Below are 22,707 nucleotides of genomic sequence, written 5' to 3'. Positions count from 1 at the left end.
GCAAACATTTGGGGATTATGGATCTGTATTTGTTTATATGTTTATTTTGGTTGAAGTGATGGTTTCATGGATATGTACGTATATGTGTGTGTATATATATAAACTTACTAATTTGGGTACTTTATTTGCAGTTAATTCCAGTTATACTGCAATAAAGCTGTTAAATAAAATAAAAAGTTTAATTGGGGAAAGTGGGTACAACAGAGAAAGTGAGACTCATGGTAGAGAAGGAAGCAAACAATTGTAATTGTCAGTTGTAAAGGAGTAGTCTGTTCCCTGGGTTTTTAATGCCGAGAAGACTGCTAAATGATGCTGTATAGAACATAAGAAAATCAGATTTTGGGGGACCACTCAACTTGCTAGTAGCCTATGACTCTTGGCCAAATCTTCTCATATTCTTCCCATATATATTGTTTGAATGAATTTTCAAAAAATACAGAAATGACCATGTACAAAATTATATATTATCAGCTAAGGTTTTTCTTTATATTTCCAGTCCTTATTTGTAATAAGCAATGATCTACTTTGTAAATCATGCTCATCTCAATTTTCTTTTCACTTAGGTTTATTTGGTTTCTGAGAAATTATTTAAATGGCAATAAAGCCCATTATGTATCTTTAAAGGAGGTGGCTATACCGTGGCATAAAAGCCATGTTTGAATACTTTTGGTTCATCCTAGAATTTGAAAATGGGAAGCAATACAGGTCCTAATAAGAGGGAGTGCAGCATTCAGACTTCTAGGCAGGAAGTGCGATTAAAGATTGGCACAGTGGCAAGTCTCTAATTTCTTTATTGGTAAGCCCCCTGGGACATAGAGAAAATGTCAGGTTCTCCAAGTTAGAAAATTGAAATTGAACTTTGGCCTTAAGGTTCCTGGGACCCAGGCAAAATTCTGTCAAAAGATAGTGAACAAACCCTCATGCTTTGTAGGAAGGGATAACTTAAACTTGCTTTTGTATCTTTGAGTCTTGCAAGGTCCTGTTTTTAAACAGATTAAATGTAATTTAATTTGAAGAGAAGCAGTTATTTCTGAGAACCAGTTTTAAATACAGTGCTTAAAAGAATGAGTATAAAGGGAGCAAGGATAGTCAGATTTATGTTTTATATCAGGTAGTTATATGATTTTTGTAATTTATTCTAGATGTTCTTCTGCATTTTTTGAGGAAGAGAGATCAGCATTAAAACAGAAACGGCAGAAAATAAGACTCTTACAACAGAGAAAAGTTGCAGATGTTTCACAATTCAAAGATCTCCCAGATGAAATTCCTTTACCCCTGGTTATTGGAACCAAAGTTACAGGTAAGCTTTTTAATATTTTGACATTTTATCTTTTTACCAAGATAATTTCTAATAGAGGAATGGCTTTTACATTTAGAAAGCTTAAACCCTATAGTTCTGAAGCTATTTACTGTAGAAGTTACTCTTTCCTCATGTATGAAGTTTGTTTTTAAGGTAATTGGAAAAAAGTGTATTGGTTCAAAGTAACATTTACCACAATGTAAACTAAATTAAACTGCCACAAATGTGAAATGTAAAATCTGCTGGAATATGTAGAGATATGTATTATTTAAATTTTAAAAGGATTCTAATTTTTGCTTCCACATCATTTATTTTTCTTCACTAACCAGTCTTTACCAGTTAATTAACAAACACCATTGGTTTTGTAATCCTTGAACCTAAAAATAGTCCATTTCTAACATGAATAAAACTAAATTATTTAGTAGGTAATTTGCTCAAAAATTTTTAAGAGTGCAAGTTCTGTCAGTTTATAGGAGTGATTCTGTGTACTTACTTCAATTATAACACATATAACGTTGGGGACTGAGTCTTGCAGCCCCCAGGAGGGATGTTCCTGTGGGTGTGAAGCCATTTGCACACAGGACTCCTGAGGATGCGGTCATCAAGGTGTGGCCACACCGAAGGAGGCAGGCCTTAGTCCAGTGTGGCTGAAGTCCTTATGCGAAAAGGGAATTGGACACAAGCAGAAGCCAGAAGTCAGCAGACACAGGGCGAGAGGGGTCGCCGTGAGATGGAGGACTGCTAGGACGCTGCAGCCTCTGGAAGAGCGCAAGCCCGTCAGTCCCTTGAGGTTGGGCTTCTGGCCTCCAGGACCGGGAGACGGTCAGTCCCTGTTGCCGAAGCCAACCGCTTTGTCCCGTCTGTCCTAGCAGCCCTGGCAAATTGAGATGTAGACGTCTTATCCTTTGTAGAGAAAGTGGGTCAACTCTTGATTCAGAGAGTAATAAGCTGCTTTGGAGTTGCCTATAAGTAATATACCTTATATAGATATAGAAAAGGTCATAAACTGTTGCATCATTTGAACAAAAAGATTTACTACAGGAAATTTAGTGCTTAAAATTTTGTTGAAAATGTTGAAGGAGCAGGCTTTGAACTGGGCCTACAGAAGTGACTCTACAAATTTCACTACAAAATTGGTTTGCCAGTCATTTTCTTTTATATTAGTATTTTGGTGTCTGTTTAAGAAATCCTTTTCTATCCCAAAATCATAAAAGAATTCTCCCATATTGTCTTCTAAAGGTTTCATAGTTTTGCTGTTTACATTTAAGTTCTTAAGAAACTTGGAATTGAATTATTTTGTGTGGTGTGAGATAGAGTCCAATTTCACTTTTTCATATTGTGTAAAGCATGAACTTTGAACTGAACGTATGTGCATAAAGGCAGTTTCAAGAATTGATAAAAACAGATGGTTTCAACAAATTCTGAGAAGCAATGAATTCCAAGGATCAAAACAAGATTCTGAGCAATGACTACCCTGAACTGGAACTGACAGATCATTAAAAGGCATGAGAGGGTTGAAAAGAGACAGGCACTCTGACCACCGCCCACCCTCTGAGTGAGTCAACTTGTTCTCTCAGTGTGCTTCCACCTGAGGTTTGTCCCAGTAAAAACGTTACCTAAGTTTTGCTCGGGAGTCACTTTCTCTTGAGTTCTTCCAACTGCAGAAGTTTGAATAAAGTGCTTTTCTTCAGCTTTCACTTGTCTTGTTTTCCATTTTCATAAATTGGATTCCCATATGCCTAGTTCCATTTAGTGGAAGTCTGTCCCTTCCCTACGGATCTGCGGTGTCACCTCTGCCATAGTATCAGGTGTTTAAATATGCATTAATCTCTCTAGGCTCTTTCTTCTGTCCCATTGGTCTAATTCCGTATCTGTAGCTTTATAATTACCAAAGTTTTGTAACAAGTCTGCTATCTGAAAGGCAGCCCTCAAACACACACTCCTTTTTATTCTGCTAGAGTGCTTTGGCTATTCTTGTCTTTACACCTCCTTATATATTTTAGAATTAGATCGTTAGGTTTCATGAAACATACCTGTTACTATCAACAAGAATTTGATATTGGAATTGCATTAAGTCTGTAGGCCAGTTGGGGAAGAACTGACATAATGTAGATGATAGCACAATTCTGTAAAAGCATGCTAAAAACCACTGAACTGTATACTTTAAAAGGATGAATTTTATATTGATTATCTCAGTTTTTTAAAGTACCTGTTTCATAGGATTATCTGTGTCTTCATTCAATAAACAGTAATTCTCAGGGGGAATAAAACTGGTTTGCCAGAGGAGTTATCTCTGCATCTCTGCCAGGGTCTGGAAGTGGGGCAGCTGGACTATTACTTTCAAGAAGATGTCTCTGTAGCCTAATCCCAGGATCAGGAAGCCACTGCTTCCACAGCCACTTCCTCACCACCCCACCCCCGAGATGGCGCCCTCATCTGCTTGCTCGTTGTTTTTGCTCATTGTCTGCTAGTTGTTGTTGTTTTTAGAGACTATTTTATTTATTTATTTCTCCCTCCTGCGTTTTGTGCTCACTGTCTATTCTCTGTGTCTGTTCCTTGTTTGCTCATCTTCTCTTTAGGAGGCACCAGCACCTCCCATGTAGGAGGGAGGTGCACAGTGGCTTGAGCCACCTCTGCTCCCGCTTGCTGTGTCTCTCATTGTGTTTCCTCATGGTTTTTACTTGTTTCATTATTTCATTGCATAATTGCGTTGTGTCACCTCGCCCTGCCAGCCTGTTGCATCAGCTTGCTTCTTGCTCATCTTTAGGACGGGAACTGAACCTGGGACTTCCCGTGTGGGAGGCAGGGGCTCAGCGGCTCGAGCCACACCCACTCCCCCACAGCCACCCTTTGAAACTCATGAGATTAGTGACCAAACAGCGGAACATTAATTCAGAAAAACCTGACACCCTCATGCCTGGGTTTGCGAGCAGTAACAGCCAGAGCAGGAAGAATATGCTCTGCCCTTCATTCTCACCAGAGTGCATCTGCTTCTTTTGGAACCCTACTATAGGGGTGTCTGTAAGTGTAGTTTTAGGTTTTCATCCATGCAGTGCAGGAAAGCTCAGAAGGGAATTGGAGTAGCTGCTGAGTGCCAGTCTGTTACCTGTACCATAGTTGTTTTGGATTACAAAGAGATTAAAAGGTACAACATCACTAAAATTAAAAAACAGGGAACTTTTGCTTCTGACTATGCTAGAATAACTGGTCTCAAACTTGCCCTTCCACCTGAAACAACTGTAAGACTAGTGAAAGTGTACGTTGCAACTCTTTTTAGGTGTCAAACAACACAGTGTGGCACTGTAATGCTTGAGCAAAGGGGAGCACGTGAGGCGAACCCCGTGATCACTGTGGCTCTTCGTCTGGGAGCGCTTTTTGATGCAGAGCAGAGAGGTGGAGGCTAATGTAAAAGACCAGGCGTTGCACTGAGCTGAGGAAGCAGAGGCTGTGTTTCTAAGCAGCTAGAAGTTGTAGAATAAGTTACCCCAGAGTAAGCGGCTGCGTGGAGGACAGAACCCCAGAAGCCTGCGGGGAGCTCCCCGTGGACCGTACCCACGCTGGGCTGCTCGTGCTTAGGGCGAGCCCCGAGCAGGGGCTATGCCTTGAGGTTAGCAGCTTGCTCTAGGATGAAGCTCACAACGGAAAAAGTAAAAGCAAGCCTGATGACTAAAAGATCCACCAGTGACGTTTCGGCAGTCAGAAAAACAGTCAGTACCTTCTCTGACACACAGTGAAAACTACTGGACTTGTGAAGAAACAAGAATAGATCCAGTCAAGAGAAAAAGATTCAGTAGAAGTAAACCCTGGGTGACTCACATATTGAAATTAGCAGATAATAACTTCAAAATAGCTATTATAAGACATGTTTAAGAACATAAAGGTAAATATGGTCATAATGAACAGATGGGGAAATCTCTGTAGATATATGGAAACTATGTAGAGAAAGAAAATAAATTAAGGATTGAAAAGTACAATATTCACTGTTTGGACTCAAAAGAAGATTTAAAACAGCAGAAGGGAGGGTCAGTGAATTTGACGATAGAGCAATGGAAATGACCCAATATGAAATCAGGGAGAAAAATAGGAGAAAAAAAAAAACAGAGTTTCAGAGTCTTGTAGGACATATCAGGGAATATAACATATGTTTAGCTGAAGTCCCAAAAAAGGAGAGGAGAGAGACAATGGCTCTGAAAAATTTTAGACAAAATAAAGGCTGAAATTGTCCTAAATTTGGTTTTTAAAAAACATCCCCAAACACCAGCTGGTGATGCAACCAGAAAATGACCTTGAATAAAAGGGGGAAGCAATAAAGACAAATGAGTTTATATAGCTAAGAGACTTCAAAGTGAGTTGGGAGGTCATCAGAGGGATTGTACTTATGTACATCTCAGCAGGATCTCAGAGACAGCCAAAGTAGATACAACCCCAGGCAGGGGTGCTCCTGAGGGCTACGGAGACACCCAGGTCCTGTGGTCATGACAGATGGCTCTGGAGTTCAGTGCCTTGCCAGTGGGCCCTACTTTGGAATTTGTGCTCCTGAGTGTGATGGAGCCGGACTCAGATGTGACCTCTCTACATAGACCTCTTCTTTCACTTTTACTGAACCTGTGGTTGGTGCTGGGGTTGGTGTATGCTCGGGAGTCGTGAATCTCTGGACTGACTGTGCCAGCTGGGCCCTGAGCCTCAGCGGTGTTGCAGCACCCACTCTCTGGTTCGTTGGACTTGCCCATGTTGGCTAACAGGGAGCTGGGTATGGTCAACCGCCGCACCAGGGAACTGAGAGTGCCTACAGCTGCAAGCAGGAGAACCCCATCCACCAGCCATGTGGGATCTAAGCCCCCTCTCGATATAGAGGTGGAGTGGACATGACCATCTCAGGGTCCTCAGGATGGAGGAACAAAATACGGATTAGAATGGATTTACCAATATTCTACTATAGAATTACTGTGACTCTAGCAGTGGAAGAAGCTGTATCGTTGATGTGGAGGCAGTGGCCACGGGAGTTGCTGAGAGCAGGGAGAGAAGAAGAGGTGTGATGTGGGGCATTTTGAGGACTTGGCGTTGTCCTGAATGATACTGCAGGGACAGATGCAGGACATCATATATCCTGCCATAACCCACTGAATGGACTGAAGGAGAGTGTAAATTACAATGTAAACTATAATCCATGCTGTGTAGCAGTGCTCCAAAATGTAATCATCAAACACAATGAATGTGCAACACACATTAATTTGTGTTGAAAGAATTTGGTGATGTGGGAGGAGTGGGGGAGGGGGTGGGGGGGCGTATATGGGATCCTCTTATATTTTTTAATTAACATTTTGTATGATCTATGTATCGTTTGAAAAATCTATTTAAACAAATGCAAGAAATTTTGAACCACAAGCTGGATAATCCATGTGCACACAAAACTTAACAGTTAGGCATAACATGGAAAAACTGCAGAGAAAATCTTAAAAGCAGCCAGGGAAAAATAGCACATTATTCAGGAGGAACAGTGATATGAATGGCACATTGCTCAGGAAAAACCACTACAGGCCACGCCAGAGGAGGTCTCCAGACGGAAGGGAAATGACACTAGTTGGAGGCTCAAACCTATAGAATGGAACAGAGTGCACCAGAAATGATAAACATGGTAAAAGACTTAAGAGTTGTTTTCTTGTATTTTCTTTAAAAGACATGACCCTTTAAAGAAAAATTATAGCAGTATATTAAGGGATTATTACCTGTGTACATTAATATATATATGACATTGTAGCAGAAAAGAGTTTAGGGAAGCAGATGTGGCTCAACCAGTTGGGCTCCTGCCTACCACACAGGAGGTCCCTGGTTCGGTTCCTGGTGCCTCCTATAGAAGACAGCAAGCAGGTACAACAGGCAGGCGCGGCGAGCTGACACAACAAGAGACACGAGAAAAACATGAGAAACACAACGAAGTAGGGAGTGGAAGTGGCTCAGGCGATTAAGTAAGTGCCTCCCTTCCACATCAGAGGGCCTGGGTTTGGTTCCCAGTGTCTCCTAAGGAAACAAGGAAAACGAACAGGTACGACAAGTGCAAACCAAGTGGGTGGGGAGAAATAAGTAAAATAAATCTTTTTAAAAAGACAGTTTAAATGGAACTATTGTGCTGTGAGGTTCATAGGTTTTACATGAGGGAGTACAATATTAACTCTTACTGTTTTTTAGGAGGTACCTGGGACTAAGCCCAGGACCTCGTACTGGGAAGCAGTATTCCACTGCTCAGTAAAACCACTGAGCTACATCTGGTGCCCAGTGAGAGTTGGTGTGCGTGTTTGCTTGTTTGTTAGTTTATAGGAGGTACCCGGGGTTGAACCCAGGACTTTGTACATCGCAAACAGGTGCTCATTCACTGAGCTACACCCACCCCCCAAGGTTAAGTCTTGAGATAAGTGTAGTGAGCTAGGGTGGGTATTAGAACCCCTAGGGCCCTGGCTCACGCTCTCCCTGCGGGTCAGGATCACCGGGGGCCTGTTCCACCGCAGAAGGCTGACTCCCACCCGAGTTTCTGATTCATGTAGTCAGGAGTGGGGCCTGAGGATTTGCATTCTAACAAGTTCCCATTTGATGTTGATGCTGCTGTGTAGGACCACACTCGAGGGCTCATAAGTAACCACTTTTTTAAAAAACACAGTTATAGCTAAAAAGCCAATAAATAAAATAATAATAAAACATTCAATTAAGTGGGAAGATGGTAGGAAAGGAGATAAAGAAACAAAAACATGGGATAAATCTAAATAGCAGGATAGTAGATCTAAATCTAACTATTATAATTATATTAAATGTCAGTGAGCTAAGCACTTCAGTTTAAAGGTAGAGATTGTTAGACTGCTTTATTAAAAAAAAAGAAGTAAGACCCAGCTATATTCTGTCTTCAAGAGTTGTACTTAAGATATAAAATCAGATAGTTTAAAAACAAAAGGCCTGGGGAGCAGATGTAGTTCAAATGGTTTTAACATGTTGATAGAATAGGACGACAAAATCAGTACAAATATAGAGAATCTGAACAATGCTGTCAACTGTCTTGATTTACTTATTAATTTTAGAACACTATAGCCAACAACTGCAGCATATTATTTACACTTGCACATGGATTGATTATCAAAATAGTCCATATATTAGCCCATTAACCAATGTTAATAAGTTTTAAAAGATTAAAATCATTCAGAAAATTTATCTAGCCACAACAGAGTTCATTTAGAAATCCCTAACAGTAAGATATCTAAAAAATATCAAATATTTGGAAATTAAACAACATCCTTATAAATAACCCATAAGTCAAAGAGGAAATAAGGGAAATTAGAAAATATTTCTAACTAGATTATTAAAATACAACATGTCAAAATTTGAGGGATGCAGCTAAAACAGTTCTTAGAGGAAAGTTTACAGCTTTCAGTGCTTACATAAGTAAAAGGAAAGGATTAAATTTCTACCTTAAGAAGCCAGAGGAAGAGGATGAAAGCAGGTGGAAGGTGCTGCACGTCCTTAATCCGCGAGCCAGGCAAGAGAAGCCGCTACACTTCTCGTGCTCTTAGCCGCTGAAGACATTCCCTGTGCTCGGAACCCAGTGCTGAATGGTTCCTTAGGATGTGTTGTGACTGGCCTTGGACACTTGTTAACTAGTTGAGTAAGACGATTGTGTGTGCCACAGAGCTGACACAACAAGATGACACAGCAGAAAGAGACACAGATTCCCGATGCTGCTGGTAAGGATAGAAGTGGTCACAGAAGAACACACAGCAAATGGACACAGGGAGCAGACAACTGGGGCGGCGGGGGGGGGGGGGGCAGTGGGGGGAGAGAAATAAATAAAAATAAATCTTAAAAAAAAAGATTGTAATGTTGGAGTAGGAGGATTTATTTTGGTGACTTTAGGATGCTGGTTCCATTGTAGGGATAATTATGTAATGCTAAGAATCAAAGAAAGTTGCCAGAGAAGGAATTAAAATAAGATTTTATATGAAAGCACCCACCTTGATCCTGAAAGAAAGTAAACTAACAGCAACAGCAGCTCTTGAGCAGAGAAAACCAAAATACAATTTACTGACATCTTTGAACAAAGCTGAGATAGCTACATAAAACATTTTATGTGCAATAAGAAACCTTTTGATCAAGTAAAGTATGTGTAAGTTGTAGTCTTTTTACACTTGTATAAATTCTTGCAAATAAACTCCAACTCTGTACCTAAAAAAATGATGGAAGGAAATAATGAGATGAGAGTAGAAATCAAGGATGTAGAAAATAGATGAACAATAGGTAAAATTTTAGAAGGCAAAATTAGGTCTTTGAGAAGATTAATACAGTTGAATAATGCCTGGAAGACTGATAAAGAAAAAAATAGAAACACAAACTACCAGCTATCCTGAATTGATTAAGTAGGTTTTAAATTGGGTTTGGGTAGAGGTCAGGCACAACACAAACAGGGCCAGAAGAAAAATGCTGGACACGAGAGTTTATGACAGGTCCCGGAGTGAGAGGGGCGCCCTGAGGGGGCAGCAGGAAGCGCCACGGCTCAGGACTCAGCCAGCAGGTGGGGAGGGGCTGGGGCTCGGGCCTTCAGTGTGGTTCAGGGGCGGCAGCTAGAAGGTTTTCCACGGGAGTCAGGGATTGCATAGTTTAAAACACATGTGCATGGAAAGGGAAAGCATCTGGAGGTCTGCTGGAGATGGGGCGCTGGCTTCCTGGGGCCGGCTGTGGGTTCTGCAGGGCTCAGGGATGATGTGGGGCGTGGGGATGGCAGTGTTTGGACACAGTGACTGATGCACACTAGCGTGTACAAGTGGCGAGCAGCCAGAGCAAAGAACCCGGGGTCCTGGGGCAGAGAGGCATGGGGAGGCTCAGGACACCAGTCTAGGAGTAAGAGCATCCACAGGCACTGAAAGATCAGTAAGGGAATATTATAAACAATTTATGCCAGTAAATTTAACAACTAAGATGAAATGGGCAAATTCCTTGAAAAAGGCAGTTTACCAAATCAAACACAAGAGAAAGTAAAAAATCTGAATGGCTCTTTATCTATTAAAGAATTTGAATCATCAAAAACCTTCCCATAAAGAAAACTCCAGGCCCATATGATTTTTATTAGTGAGATCTATCAAACATGTAAAGAAGAAATAGTACTGGGTCTGCAAAATCCTTTAGAAAATAGAGAGGGAACACATCCCAGTTTATGAGGTCAGCATAACCTTGATCCCAAACCTGGCCAAAATATTTGAGATGATAAAAACTCCCAGCAAAGTAGAAATAGAACTCCCTCAACCTGCTACAGTTTATATACAAGAAATCTACAACTAACATACTTAATTGTGAAATATTAAACAATTTGCCGCTAAGATTCGGAACAATGTAAGGATACACTCTTGCTGTTTCTGCTCAACTTGTATTGGTGTCCTAACAAATGCAATAAGACAAGGAAAAGAAAAGTCATGAAGGTGGAAAGAAAGAGGTAAAACTGTCTCTTGAAGCAGATGACTACCTAGAAAATTCTCAAGAATCTACAAAATAGCTACCAGATTCAATAAATGATTTTTGTTTGCAAGGTGTCTAAATACAAAGTCAATAAACAGTCACTTATTTCTGTATAATGTCAGGAAACATTTGAAAAACAAAAATTTAAAAATACCATTCATGATAACATAAAAAATACTTAAATAATTAGAGAGAGAAAGCTGTTTATGGATTAAAAAACTCAATATTGTTAAATGTCAGTTCTGCCCAGATTGATCTGTAGAGGTAAACAGTCCTAATCATAATCACAACATTTTATTTTTAGAAATTGACAAACTGATTCTACGTGGAATGTACACGGAAATGGGAAGTCCTTGGAAGAGCCAGAACAATCTACTGAGACAGAATAGAGAGCCCAGAAGTAGACCCACACTTGCATGGACCCTGGCTTCGCAAAGGCATTTCCATGGAAAAGGAAGGACCTTTCAACAAGTTAGGCCAAAACAATTAGATATCCATATGGAAATAAAATTATTCTGGCCCTGTCTCATCCTATACAAAAAAATTAATTTGAGATGGACCATAGGGCTAAGCATGAAAGCTAAAACCATGAAGTTCCCAGAAGTGGATATAAGACACTATCCTTGTGATCTAAAAGCAGGCAGATATTTCTTGGAATGGAAAAAGAAAGTAACTACCAAAAAAGAAAAAAAATGTTTAAATTGAAACTTTCTTATTAAATGATACCATTAAGAAAACAAATAGGCAAACCACGTACTGGTAGGAAATATTTATAAAACATACATCTGATAAAAGACATCTAGAAAATATAAAGAACTCCTATAAATTAGTAATAAAAAAATCCAATTTTTAAAAATGGACAATTGCAAATGTAACATTTTAACACAACCGAATTGTATATTTGAATTTAGGTAAAGGAAATTTTAGGTTGTGTATATGTACAGTGAACACTAATGTAAACTCTGGACAAAACGGCAAAATACTTGAATAGACACTTCTCAGTGAAAAGCATGTGCATGGCTAATAAGCACATGAAAAAGTACTAAAAGTCATTAATCAGGAAAATGGAAATTAAAAATTGCTGCTTTGACACACCAGAATAACTAAAATTGAAACAACTCACACCATCGAATGTCGGCAGTTATTTGGCTCTACCACAATCCTGAACATCGGTAGGATTGTGAAATGGCGGACCACTTTGGAAGAACAGCGTGGCCGTTTTTTATAAAGGTAAACATACATCTGCCCTATGCTCCACCGGTTCTCCTCCAAGGCGTTTACCTACGTGAAATAACAACCGTCCACATCAGGAGTTATGCAAAAAGTTCATAGCAACTTTCTTCGTAATTTTTTAGCCAAAACCTCAGATCAACTCAACAACAGGAGAAATGGATTAGCAAAATGTGGTATTTTCATAAAATAGAATACAACTCAGCAAAAAATGAAACAAAGGGAATGAACTGCTGAAATATAGATGAACCTTAAACATTTTGCTGAGCAAGAGAAGCTGGAAACTATATGACAGGCAAAAAATATGGTGAAATGAGAAAGGGATTGAATGATAAAAATGTTCTGTGACCTGATAAAGGTGTGTTTCTCTTGCATGTATTCATTTGTCAAAACTTAAACAGTTGTATACTTAAATTTTCATTTCACTGTGTGTAAATTTTACCTGGAAGGGAAAAGTACTGTAAACAAATAAAATTCTGCATTCCCTCCTGGGGAAAGTTTTTTAGTAAACTAGTCTATGGATTCTTCCTCACAAACAGCAACAACAAAAGGAATTTTTTAAAAGTAACTATATTAGAGATTTTGCCACAGGAACAAAGAATCAGTTATGTAAAAAGCGACTGGAGGGAAGCAGATTTGGCTCAACAGATAGCGTGTCTGCCTACCACATGGGAGGTCCAGGGTTCAAACCCAGTGCCTCCTGACCCACGTGCAGTGCTGATGCACACAAGGAGTGCTGTGCCATACAAGTGTCTCCCCATGTAGGGGAGCCCCACGTGCAAGGAGTGCACCCCATAAGGAGAGCCGCCTTGTGCAAAAAAGTGCAGCCTGCCCAGGAGTGGCACCATACACACGGGGAGCCGACGCAGCAAGATGACGCAATACAAAGAGACACACATTCCGGGTGCTGCTAACAAGAATACAAGTGGACATAGAAGAACACACAGCGAATGGACACAGAGCAGGCCAACTGGTGGGGGCAGGGAAGGGGAGAGAAATCAATTAAAAATCTTAAAAAAAAGTGACTGGACTTTGTAAGTGACTATATGTACAGAGTGAAGAGCTAAGAATTTTGGCAAACACTCGAAGTACTTCAAATGATGGACAAAATTTGAATTGTGGAGAAGTACACTAGACATGTACCTTCACCGTATTGTACATGAAGCTGGCCAGGTATCCATTATTTTCAACAACAGTTATCAGAACAACAGATAATCTTTTTTTTTATTCCCCTCCCTCTTTGCGGCTTGCTTGCTGTCTGTTCTCTGTGTCCATTCGCTATGCATTCTTCTGTGTGTCTGTATTTATTTTATTTATTCCCACCCCCTTGCGGCTTGCTTGTTGCCTTGTGTCCATTCGCTGCACACTCTCCTGTGTTTTTTACTTGTCTTCCTTTTTGTTGGGTCACCTTGCTGAGTTCGTGCTCCACGGCGCGTGTGGGCCAGCCTGCCTTCACAAGGAGGCCCCGGGATGTGAACCCAGAGCCTCCCATATGGTAGACAGAAGCTCAATTGGTTGAGCCACAGCCGCTTCCCCAGATAATCTTTTTATTTATTTATTTTTTTTTAAAGATTTATTTATTTATTTAACTCCCCCCCCTCCCCTGGTTGTCTGTTCTTGGTGTCTGTTTGCTGCGTCTTGTTTCTTTGTCCGCTTCGGTTGTTGTCAGCGGCACGGGAAGTGTGGGCGGCGCCATTCCCGGGCAGGCTGCTCTTTCTTTTCACGCTGGGCGGCTTTCCTCATGGGTGCACTCCTTGCGCGTGGGGCTCCCCCACGCGGGGGACACCCTTGCGTGGCACGGCACTCCTTGCGCGCATCAGCACTGCGCATGGCCAGCTCCACACGGGTGAAGGAGGCCCGGGGTTTGAACCGCGGACCTCCCATATGGTAGACGGACGCCCTAACCACTGGGCCAAAGTCCGTTTCCCCAGATAATCTTTTTAAAACATGGAAATATCTTTTTAGTTTTTGATTTATGAAAGTAATACTTGAAAGGAAAAAACCCCCATAGAAGTGTAGAAAGTGAATGTTCCCTGAAATTTACTTAGGTCTTGACCCTTTTATCATAATGAAATGTCCGTCTTGGTTTGTATTAAGAGACAAAATTTTTAAATTTTTCTGGTATTCCTATAGCCATTCCAGTTCTCTTATGATTACTATTACCATTGTGTATCTTTTTTAATCCTTTTATTTTCAGTCTATTTGTGTCTTTGAATCTAAAGTGTCTCAGACATGTACACATGTAGAAATAACAGTGTCATATAGTTAGATCATGTTTTTTTAAATCCAGTCTACTAGTCTGCTTTTTTTAATATGATTGTTTTTTTAAAAGATTTATTTATTTCTCTACCCTTCCCCCGCCAATTGTCTGTTCTCTGTGTCTCTTTGCTGCATCTTGTTTCTTTGTCCGCTTCTGTTGTTGTCAGCGGCACGGGAATCTGTGTCTCTTTTTGTTGCGTTATCTTGTTGTGTCAGCTCTCCGTGTGTGCGGTGCCATTCCTAGGCAGGCTGCTCTTTCTTTTTTTTTTCTTAAAAGATTTATTTATTTATTTAATTCCCCCCCTCTCCTGGTTGTCTGTTGTCTGTGTCTCTTTGCTGCGTCTTGTTTCTTTGTCCGCTTCTGTTGTCCTCAGCGGCACGGGAAGTGTGGGCGGCGCCATTCCTGGGCAGGCTGCACTTTCTTTCGCGCTGGGTGGCTTTCCCTATGGGTGCATTCCTTGCGCGTGGGGTTCCCCTATCGGGGGACACCCCTGTGTGGCACGGCACTCCTTGTGCGCATCAGCACTGCGCATGGGCCAGCTCCACACGGGTCAAGGAGGCCCAGGGTTTGAACTACGGACCTCCCATGGGGTAGACGGATGCCCTAACCACTGGGCCAAGTCTGCTGCCAATATGATTGTTTTTAATACCACTTAATCATATCATTTACAGTGATATATATTTATTAACAAAAGATTAAGACTAGTGGTGATTTAGTCTAATCTTGAATTTTCTTTTAAACAGAAATTAGTTATGGTTTCACAAAGAATATTTCAGGGTACGTTGACTACAAACTCAAAAACTACATTGACATCCATCCTAAAAACAAATTATGAAGGTGACTTATATAAGCCTACTGGGTCACATTTTTTAAAAAGCATCCTTTTTTCTTTAAAGTTAAGTGCTATAAATAGCTCTTAAAGCAATTTTGTTCATGCATATTAATAAAGTATATAATCCATCCAAAGTTTAAAATCATTGGCATTTGGTATAATCACATAGTTCTGCATTTATCACTTCATTCATTAGTAGAGCATTTTCATTATTCCAATAATCAAAAACAAAAAACACCAAAAAAACCTCTCCCTCTTGATAATAACTTCTCAGTCTCTCTATTCTTCTCCTTCTGTACATAGCTGCTATTCTGTTTCTGCCTATTTGTATTTATATTTTGTATAGATGGAGTCTAACAATATTTGGTTCCTTTGTCTAGTTTCTTTCGCTTAGTATATTTTCTTTTTTCCACTCTTTATATGAAATTATTGCTATGTTACTACACACTACTGCCATAGTTTGCTTTGTATTTTCCCCTAATAATAACATCTGGTAACATTAACTTACATTTGTTCATTTGTTAAGAAAACAGTCTCATATATTCAGTATTACCCATACTCATATTTCACACAAGATTTCACCATGTTATACAGTCCCGTGTTACATTTTTTTAGTTTTCTTTCTAGTAATGTCCATGACCTTAGACTTTCCCTTTTAACCACTGTCATACCCATATATTAGCACTGCTAGTTAGAAACACCATGATGTGTTTTTACCATTTCTGTTCATTTCCAAAGATTTACGAACAACCTTTTTACCAGTTCTGCAGAGATGAAGCCTCAGCTTTCCCTGCTCTAATCTCATTCTCTTTTCTCATCACCTGTATTCTAGTTACCAGCTCCACGAAATTACCCAGTATATGTGGTTCATAGTAGCGCAGTCATTCCGTATTTGTCCTTTGTGTCTGGCTTGCTTCACTCAACATCGTGTCCTCCAGGCTCATCCAAGTTGTCATATGCTTCTCAGCTTCCCGAAGTTTTATGGTCCTGGCTTTCATGTTTAGGTCGTTGATCCGTTTTGGGTTGATTCTTGTATAGGGAGTGAGATGGGGTCCTCTTGTGTTCTTTTGGTTATGGAGATCCAGTTCTCCCAGCGCCGTCTGTTGAAGAGACTGTTTTGTCCCAGTAATGTGGACCTGGTGAGCGCATCACAACCCGCTTGGCTGAAGCGGTGAGGGTCTGGTGAGGGTCTCCTTCTGGACTTGCGGTTCTGTCCCATTGGTTGATCTCTTGATGCCAGCACCGTGCTGCTGGGCACTGTAACCTGGTCAGGCAGCAAGAGGCCGTCCACATCGCTCTTCTTTTTTAGGATGTTTTTGGCTCTTTGCATGTCCTTTCCCTTCCAAATAAATTTGATTATTGTCTTTTCTGTTTTTGTAAATTAGACTGTTGGAATTTTGATTGGTATTGCATTGAACCTGTAGGTCAGTTTAGGTAGGATTGGCACCTTCACGATATTCAGTTTTCCAATCCATGAATACAGAATGTCTTTCCATTTGTTTAGGTCGTCTTTGATTTCTTTTAGCATTATTTTGTAGTTTTCTGAATACAGGTCCTGTACATTTTTTGGCTAAATTGACTCCTAGGTATTTGAGTCTTTTTATTGCTATTGTAAATGGAATTTTCCCCCTGATTTCCTTCTCAGATTGTTCAATACTAGTCTAGTATATGAAACATTGCTGATTTTTACATGTTGACCTTACATCCTGCCACTTTACTAACCTGTTTATTAGCACAAAAAGCTTTGTTGTAAACATTTTGGAATTTCCTAAGTTGAGGATCATGTCATCTGTGAATAGTGTGTTTTACTTCCTCTTTTCCTATTTGGATGCCTTTTCTTTTTTTCCTGTCTAATTGCTCTCGCCAGTACTTCTAGTGCAGTGTTGAATGACAGTGGTGACAGCGGGCGTCCTTGTCTTGTTCCCGATCTTAGAGGAACAAGACATTGAATACAATGTTGACCGTGGGTTTTCCATACATGCCCTTTATCATATTGAGGAGAACTTTCCTTCTATTCCTATCTTTTGAAGTGTTTTTGTCAAGCATCCATCAAAATAATCATGTGTTTTTTCCTTGTATTTGTTAAATGTGGTGTATTAAGTTAATTGATTTTCTTGTGTTGAATCATCCCTGTATACCAAGAATAAATCGCAGCAGGTTTTGGTGTACAATTCCTTTGGTATGCTGTTGGATTCTATTTGCAAGTATTTTGTTGAGAAATTTTATATCTATGTTCATTAGAGAGCTTGGTTTGTAATTTCCTTTTCTTGTAGTGTCTTTATCTGGCTTTGTATTAGGGTGATATTGGCTTCATAAGATGTATTGGGTAATTTTCCCTGCTTTTTAATCAACAAAACCAAAAGTTGATTCTTTGAGAAGATTAATAAAATCATAAGACCCTTAGGTAGACTGACAAAGAAAAAAAGAGAGAGATGCAAAAAGTCAGAAATGAGAACGGCGACATCACCACTGACCCTGCAGAAATAAGAGAGACAATTAAAGAATATTATGAGTAATTTTAAAAAGACAGAGAGCTACAGGTGTTGCCTAGGATATGGAGAGATTGGTAGGATTGTAGAATGGTACAACCCCTGTGGAGGACTGTTTGGCAGTTCCTAAAGAAGTTGAAGATAGATTTGCCAGGTGGTCTGGCAATACCACTTGGGTATACCCAGAAGAGCTGAGCGCAGTGCCATGAACAGACAGTTGCCAAAGGTTGACGACAGCCCAGGTGCCCGTCGCCCCGCGAATGGATCAACAAGCTGTTCTATTCACACGATGGAATGTTATGCAGCTGTAAGAAGAGATGAGGTCGTGACGTGTGTGACAACATGGATGAGCCTGGAGGACATTATGTTGAGTGAAGCCAGCCAGACACAAAAGGACAGATACTGTATGATTGCGCCGCTATGAACTGAATATATCGTGTAATCTCATGGAGTTAATAACCTGAATATAGGTCACCAGAAAATAGAACCAGATTAGAAAATAGAGAGCTGAGGGCTAACTTGTGCAGGTTTGGTAAAAAGGATGTGTGTTCATCTTTGGAAAGGAATAGAAAAGGTGAAAGCCCAACATAATGTTTGTAAGTAGCAGTATTATTATGTGAGTATGAAAGTAGTTTAAAGGGAATGTCCAAGGTCATGTATGTATATTAGAGGAAACCTAAAAAATGTAACATGACTGTATAGCATAGTAAAGCCACATGTGACATATAAATATGGGTAAATTACATATAAAAGACTGTTTTTCTTTGAAGCTGAACAAATGTATGTTAATACTACAAGAGGTTAATATCAGACCAAAAAAACCATTATGCTAAGCAAAAGAAACCAGACACAAAGTGCTACATATTATATGATTTACTTATATAAAATGTAAGTATAAATCACTTTATAAAGATGAAGTTAAATTAGTAGTTATATAGGGCTGGGGAAGGATTACTAAGGGGTGTGGAGTTTTTCTCTTTGGAGTAATGAAATTGCTCTAAAATATTTTGTGGGGATGACTATACAACATTGTGATTATACTAAAATCCATTGATCATACATTTTGGATAGATCTACTGTGTTTGGATAAAACTGCTTAATAAATAAATAAATAATTGTGCAAGAATAGCCAGAAATAGCAGCTATGTAGAGCAAGGGAAACATAGAGCGATTGAGAGGTGAAGAATTTTCTTGTTTGTTTGTTTTATTATTATTGTTGAAATGATGAAAATGCTCTAATAATGACTGATAATGACTGAAATGATGAATGCACAACGATGTAATTATATCTGATACCAGTAATTGTACACCTTGGATGAACTGTTTGCTTTATTAATATGTATTACTAAAATGGATTCGTTTAAAAAAAAAGGGAAGCAGATATGGCTCAGGTGACTGGGATCCCACCTACCACGTGAGAAGTCACTGGTTTGGATCCCAGTGTCTTCTAAAGAAGACAGCAAGCTTACACAACAAGGTGACGCAACAAGAGATGTGGGAAGGAAAAACATAATGAGAGATACAACAAAGCAGAGAGCAGAGGTGGCTCAAGCAATTAGGTAACTCCGCTCCACATCAGAGGTCCCAGGTTCAACTCTGGTGCCTCCTAAAGAAACAAGGAAAACAAACAGACACAGCAAGTGAAAAACAACAAGAAGTTGGGAGAAATAAATTAATCTTAAAAAAAAAAAAGTCTTTAAAAGTAAAGGCCAGAAAAAGCCTCTCATTTTTTTTAGGGGTACTAGGGCTTGAACCCAGGACCTCGTACATGGGAAGCAGGCGCTCAGCCACTAAGCTATGTCCATTCCCCAGTGAGGGTTGGTTGGTTGATTTTTAGGTGGTACCGGGGATTGAACCTGGGGCCTCATACATGGGAAGCGGGAGCTCAACCACTTGAGGGCCATCTGCTCGCCCTTGCCTAGTTTCCTCACATGCACTTACCTGGTTGTCCAGCAGATGGCGCTGATTGCCGGCCCTCCAGGCTCAAACCCTGTGACAGGATCCTGCCTGGGGGCCGGTCAGAGCCTGCAAATCAGACTCGCAGAGGCTGCCCTCCAGCCTTTGCGGCAACCCCCTCCTTGCCCCGAGTAGGAGATACTTCCAGTCCCCTCTGCGTCCTCAACAGCCAGTCCTGGTCCGTAGGAGGGTGGTTGGCTCGGCCCCTGCCGGCTCCCAGGGCACCCGGCTTGGACGGGCTCCTGGGCAGGGCAGACCAGCGCGTGGGCCAGGAGGTGAGGTAGCCGCTGTCCCCTCCTGGAGCGGTGGCCGCCTGCGGCCTGCGCGGGAGGCGCTGTCTGGGGGCTGGATAACCCAGGGCTGTCTGCACTTTGGGGGAATGTGCCTACCGCTGCAGCTTTTACTCATAGAGTTTTCCTGCCGAGATCCCTTTCCTCTGCTCCTCTCGCTCCTGGGTGGTGTCCAGCCTCCCCTGGCGTCCTAAACCCTAGGACACTTTTTTTCCAGGCCAGTTCTGCCTGTCCTCTAGCTGTTTTCTGGGAGAGAATTGAATCCTGTGTGTCTCTCACCTTCCATCATCCCCGAAGTCCTAGAAATGGCAGTATTGGGCCAGCGGGATGATTTTACGTGACTGTCCAGTTCAGAGTGTGATTTAGAGTGAAAATCAGTCTGTGTTACAGGAAGTTAGTCAACGCAGCATAACCATTTCCTCGCATGATACTGCTTCCGAAGCTCTCTCCTGTTCTCCTTTATGCTTTTGTTTGCATGTACTTGGTTTTATTTTTTTATTTTCTTTTTACCTTTCTTTTAAAAGAACCAAAAAAATAAATGCTCTCCAGAATTCCGAAAGTCATTTTGTATAAGCACTGACTGATAGTAGCTTTGGTACTTGATATCACAAAGTCATTTTCTTTTCTTTTAAGATTTTATTTTATTTATTCCCCCCGCCCCTTGTTGCTTACATTGGCTGTCTGTCTGCTTTTTTTAGGAGGCACTGGGAACTGACCCTGGGACCTACCCTGTGTGAGGGGGGCGCCCAAATGCTTGAGCCCCATCGCCTCCCCCTCGTTGTGTCACCTGGTTGCACCAGCTCGCTGTCTTGTCCCCTCCAAGAGGCAGAGGCACCGGGAACCAAACCCAGGACCTCCCGTGTGGTAGGCGGGGCCCAGCTGCTTGAGCCACGTCGGCTTCCCACAAAATCACTTTCACTAGGAATATTTCAAATCAGGAAAGGCCGCAGTAAGAACCGCATAGGCGAGGTGCTGGCGAGTCTGGCGTGCGAGCTCACGGGTCCTCTCCCACGTGGGTGGTGTGTCCGCTCTGGACAGTGATGTTGTTACCAGCTTGGAAGGGCCTGCCGTCTGCTTTCTGATTGGCGTGTTTGGCATAGGTGTTGACATGGCTGCGTGTATGTCTACCGTTTCACTGTTTTCTACATGTCACATGCCTTATTTATCCCTCTGTTTCTTCTTTGTTGTCTTCTTTTGTGTTAACATTTTTAGCTTATTATTTTAACTACTACGTTGACTTTTTTAAGGTTTTTTTTTAGTTTTTCTTGTGTGTGTGTTTTTTTTTTTAATGGGTTGCTCTAGAAATTACAATATGTATCTTTAACAAATCACAACCTACTGCATTCAGGTTACTTCTAACTTAATTCTGATAAAATATGTTAGCTTTGTTCCAGTGTAGCTCCATTTCCAATTGCAATGATATATGTATCATCACCATATATATTGCATTTGTAATTATGGTAAGGGCAACAATGCAGTGTTATAATTATTGCTATAAATAATATGTTTTTATAAAGAAATTTTTGGAGTATAGGAAAAAGTATGTTTTTATATTTACCTCATATTTACCACTTCTGTCGCTCTTCTCTCCTTACAGTGGGTTTCATTTCCTTTTATCCTGCAGGACTTTTTTTTAGTATTTCTTTTTTAACTGGTCTGCAAACAACAGATTGTCCTATTATTTATCTGGGAATGCCTTTATTCCTGTATTTTTTAGGAGGATAGTTTCACAGGGTACAGTTTTTTCTTGTCAGTGTTGTAAATATGTCATTCTCCTGCCTGCCTTCTGACAGTCATTGTTCCTGATGAGATGTTACCCATTAATTGCATTGTTATTCTTTATGTTGTGAATTGTTTTTCTCTTGCTGCTTTCAATATTCTCTTTGTCTTTGGATTTCAGAAGTTTGACTATGATGTCAAACAGCTAGGTGAAAAGCTCTTTGAGTTTATCTTACTTGGGGATCATAGAGCTTTTCGAATCTAGATTAATTTTTTAATCAAATTTGATAGGTTTTTGGCTATTATTTTTTCAAATATTTTTTTCTGTCCCTTTCTCTGAATTCCCATTATAAACACATGAGACACCTGGCTTATCTTACAGGTCTCTGAGGCGTCATTTACTTTTTTTCCGTCTTTCTTTCTGTTCCTTAGATTGGATCATTTCTACTGATCTATTTTCTTTCTTTTTTTTCCTAAAGATTTATTTTTTATTTATTTTCCCCCCTTCCCCTCCTCCTGCCCTGCTTTTTTGCTGTCTGCATTGCCTTCTCGTCTCATTTTCTCTTCTGTAGGATTCACCAGGATTCAATTTTGACAGGGAGAGAGGTTCCCTGTCAATTGCGCCACCTTAGTTCCTGGTCTCTGCTGCGCTTCACCTTGACTCTCCCCTTGTCTCTCTTTTGATGTGTCGTCACCTTGCTGCGTGACTCACGTGTGTGGGGCACTGGCTCACCACGCTGGCACTCGCGTGGGCACTTGTGCAGGCACTGGCTCACCACGCAGGCACTTGCTTGGGCACTGGCTCTCCACGCAGGCACTCGCGTGGGCACTGGCTCGCCACGCAGGCACTCGCGTGGGCACTTGTGCAGGCACTGGCTCACCACGCAGGCACTCGCGTGGGCACTGGCTCTCCACGCAGGCACTCACGTGGGCACTGGCTCTCCACGCAGGCACTCGCGTGGGCACTGGCTCTCCACGCAGGCACTCGCGTGGGCACTTGTGCAGGCACTGGCTCTCCACGCAGGCACTCGCGTGGGCACTGGCTCTCCATGCAGGCACTCGCGTGGGCACTGGCTCACCACGCAGGCACTCGCGTGGGCACTGGCTCTCCACGCAGGCACTCGCGTGGGCACTTGTGCAGGCAC

At 41.1% G+C, this 22,707-nt stretch overlaps 1 protein-coding gene across 1 annotated transcript in view; it reads left to right on the top strand.

The window, feature by feature from the left end:
• The window catches only part of LIN9 (lin-9 DREAM MuvB core complex component), a 99,212-nt gene that overhangs the window by 31,044 nt on the left and 45,461 nt on the right, over positions 1-22,707 (top strand). The window contains exon 7 of the mRNA XM_004472486.4: positions 1,143-1,300. Coding sequence (XP_004472543.1) covers positions 1,143-1,300 — 158 coding nt within the window. The remainder of the gene's footprint in view (positions 1-1,142; positions 1,301-22,707) is intronic.

This window comes from Dasypus novemcinctus, chromosome 13 (genome assembly GCF_030445035.2).
Source record: "Dasypus novemcinctus isolate mDasNov1 chromosome 13, mDasNov1.1.hap2, whole genome shotgun sequence".
Lineage (NCBI taxonomy): Eukaryota > Metazoa > Chordata > Mammalia > Cingulata > Dasypodidae > Dasypus > Dasypus novemcinctus.
This window is presented reverse-complemented; position numbering and strand designations above follow the sequence as displayed.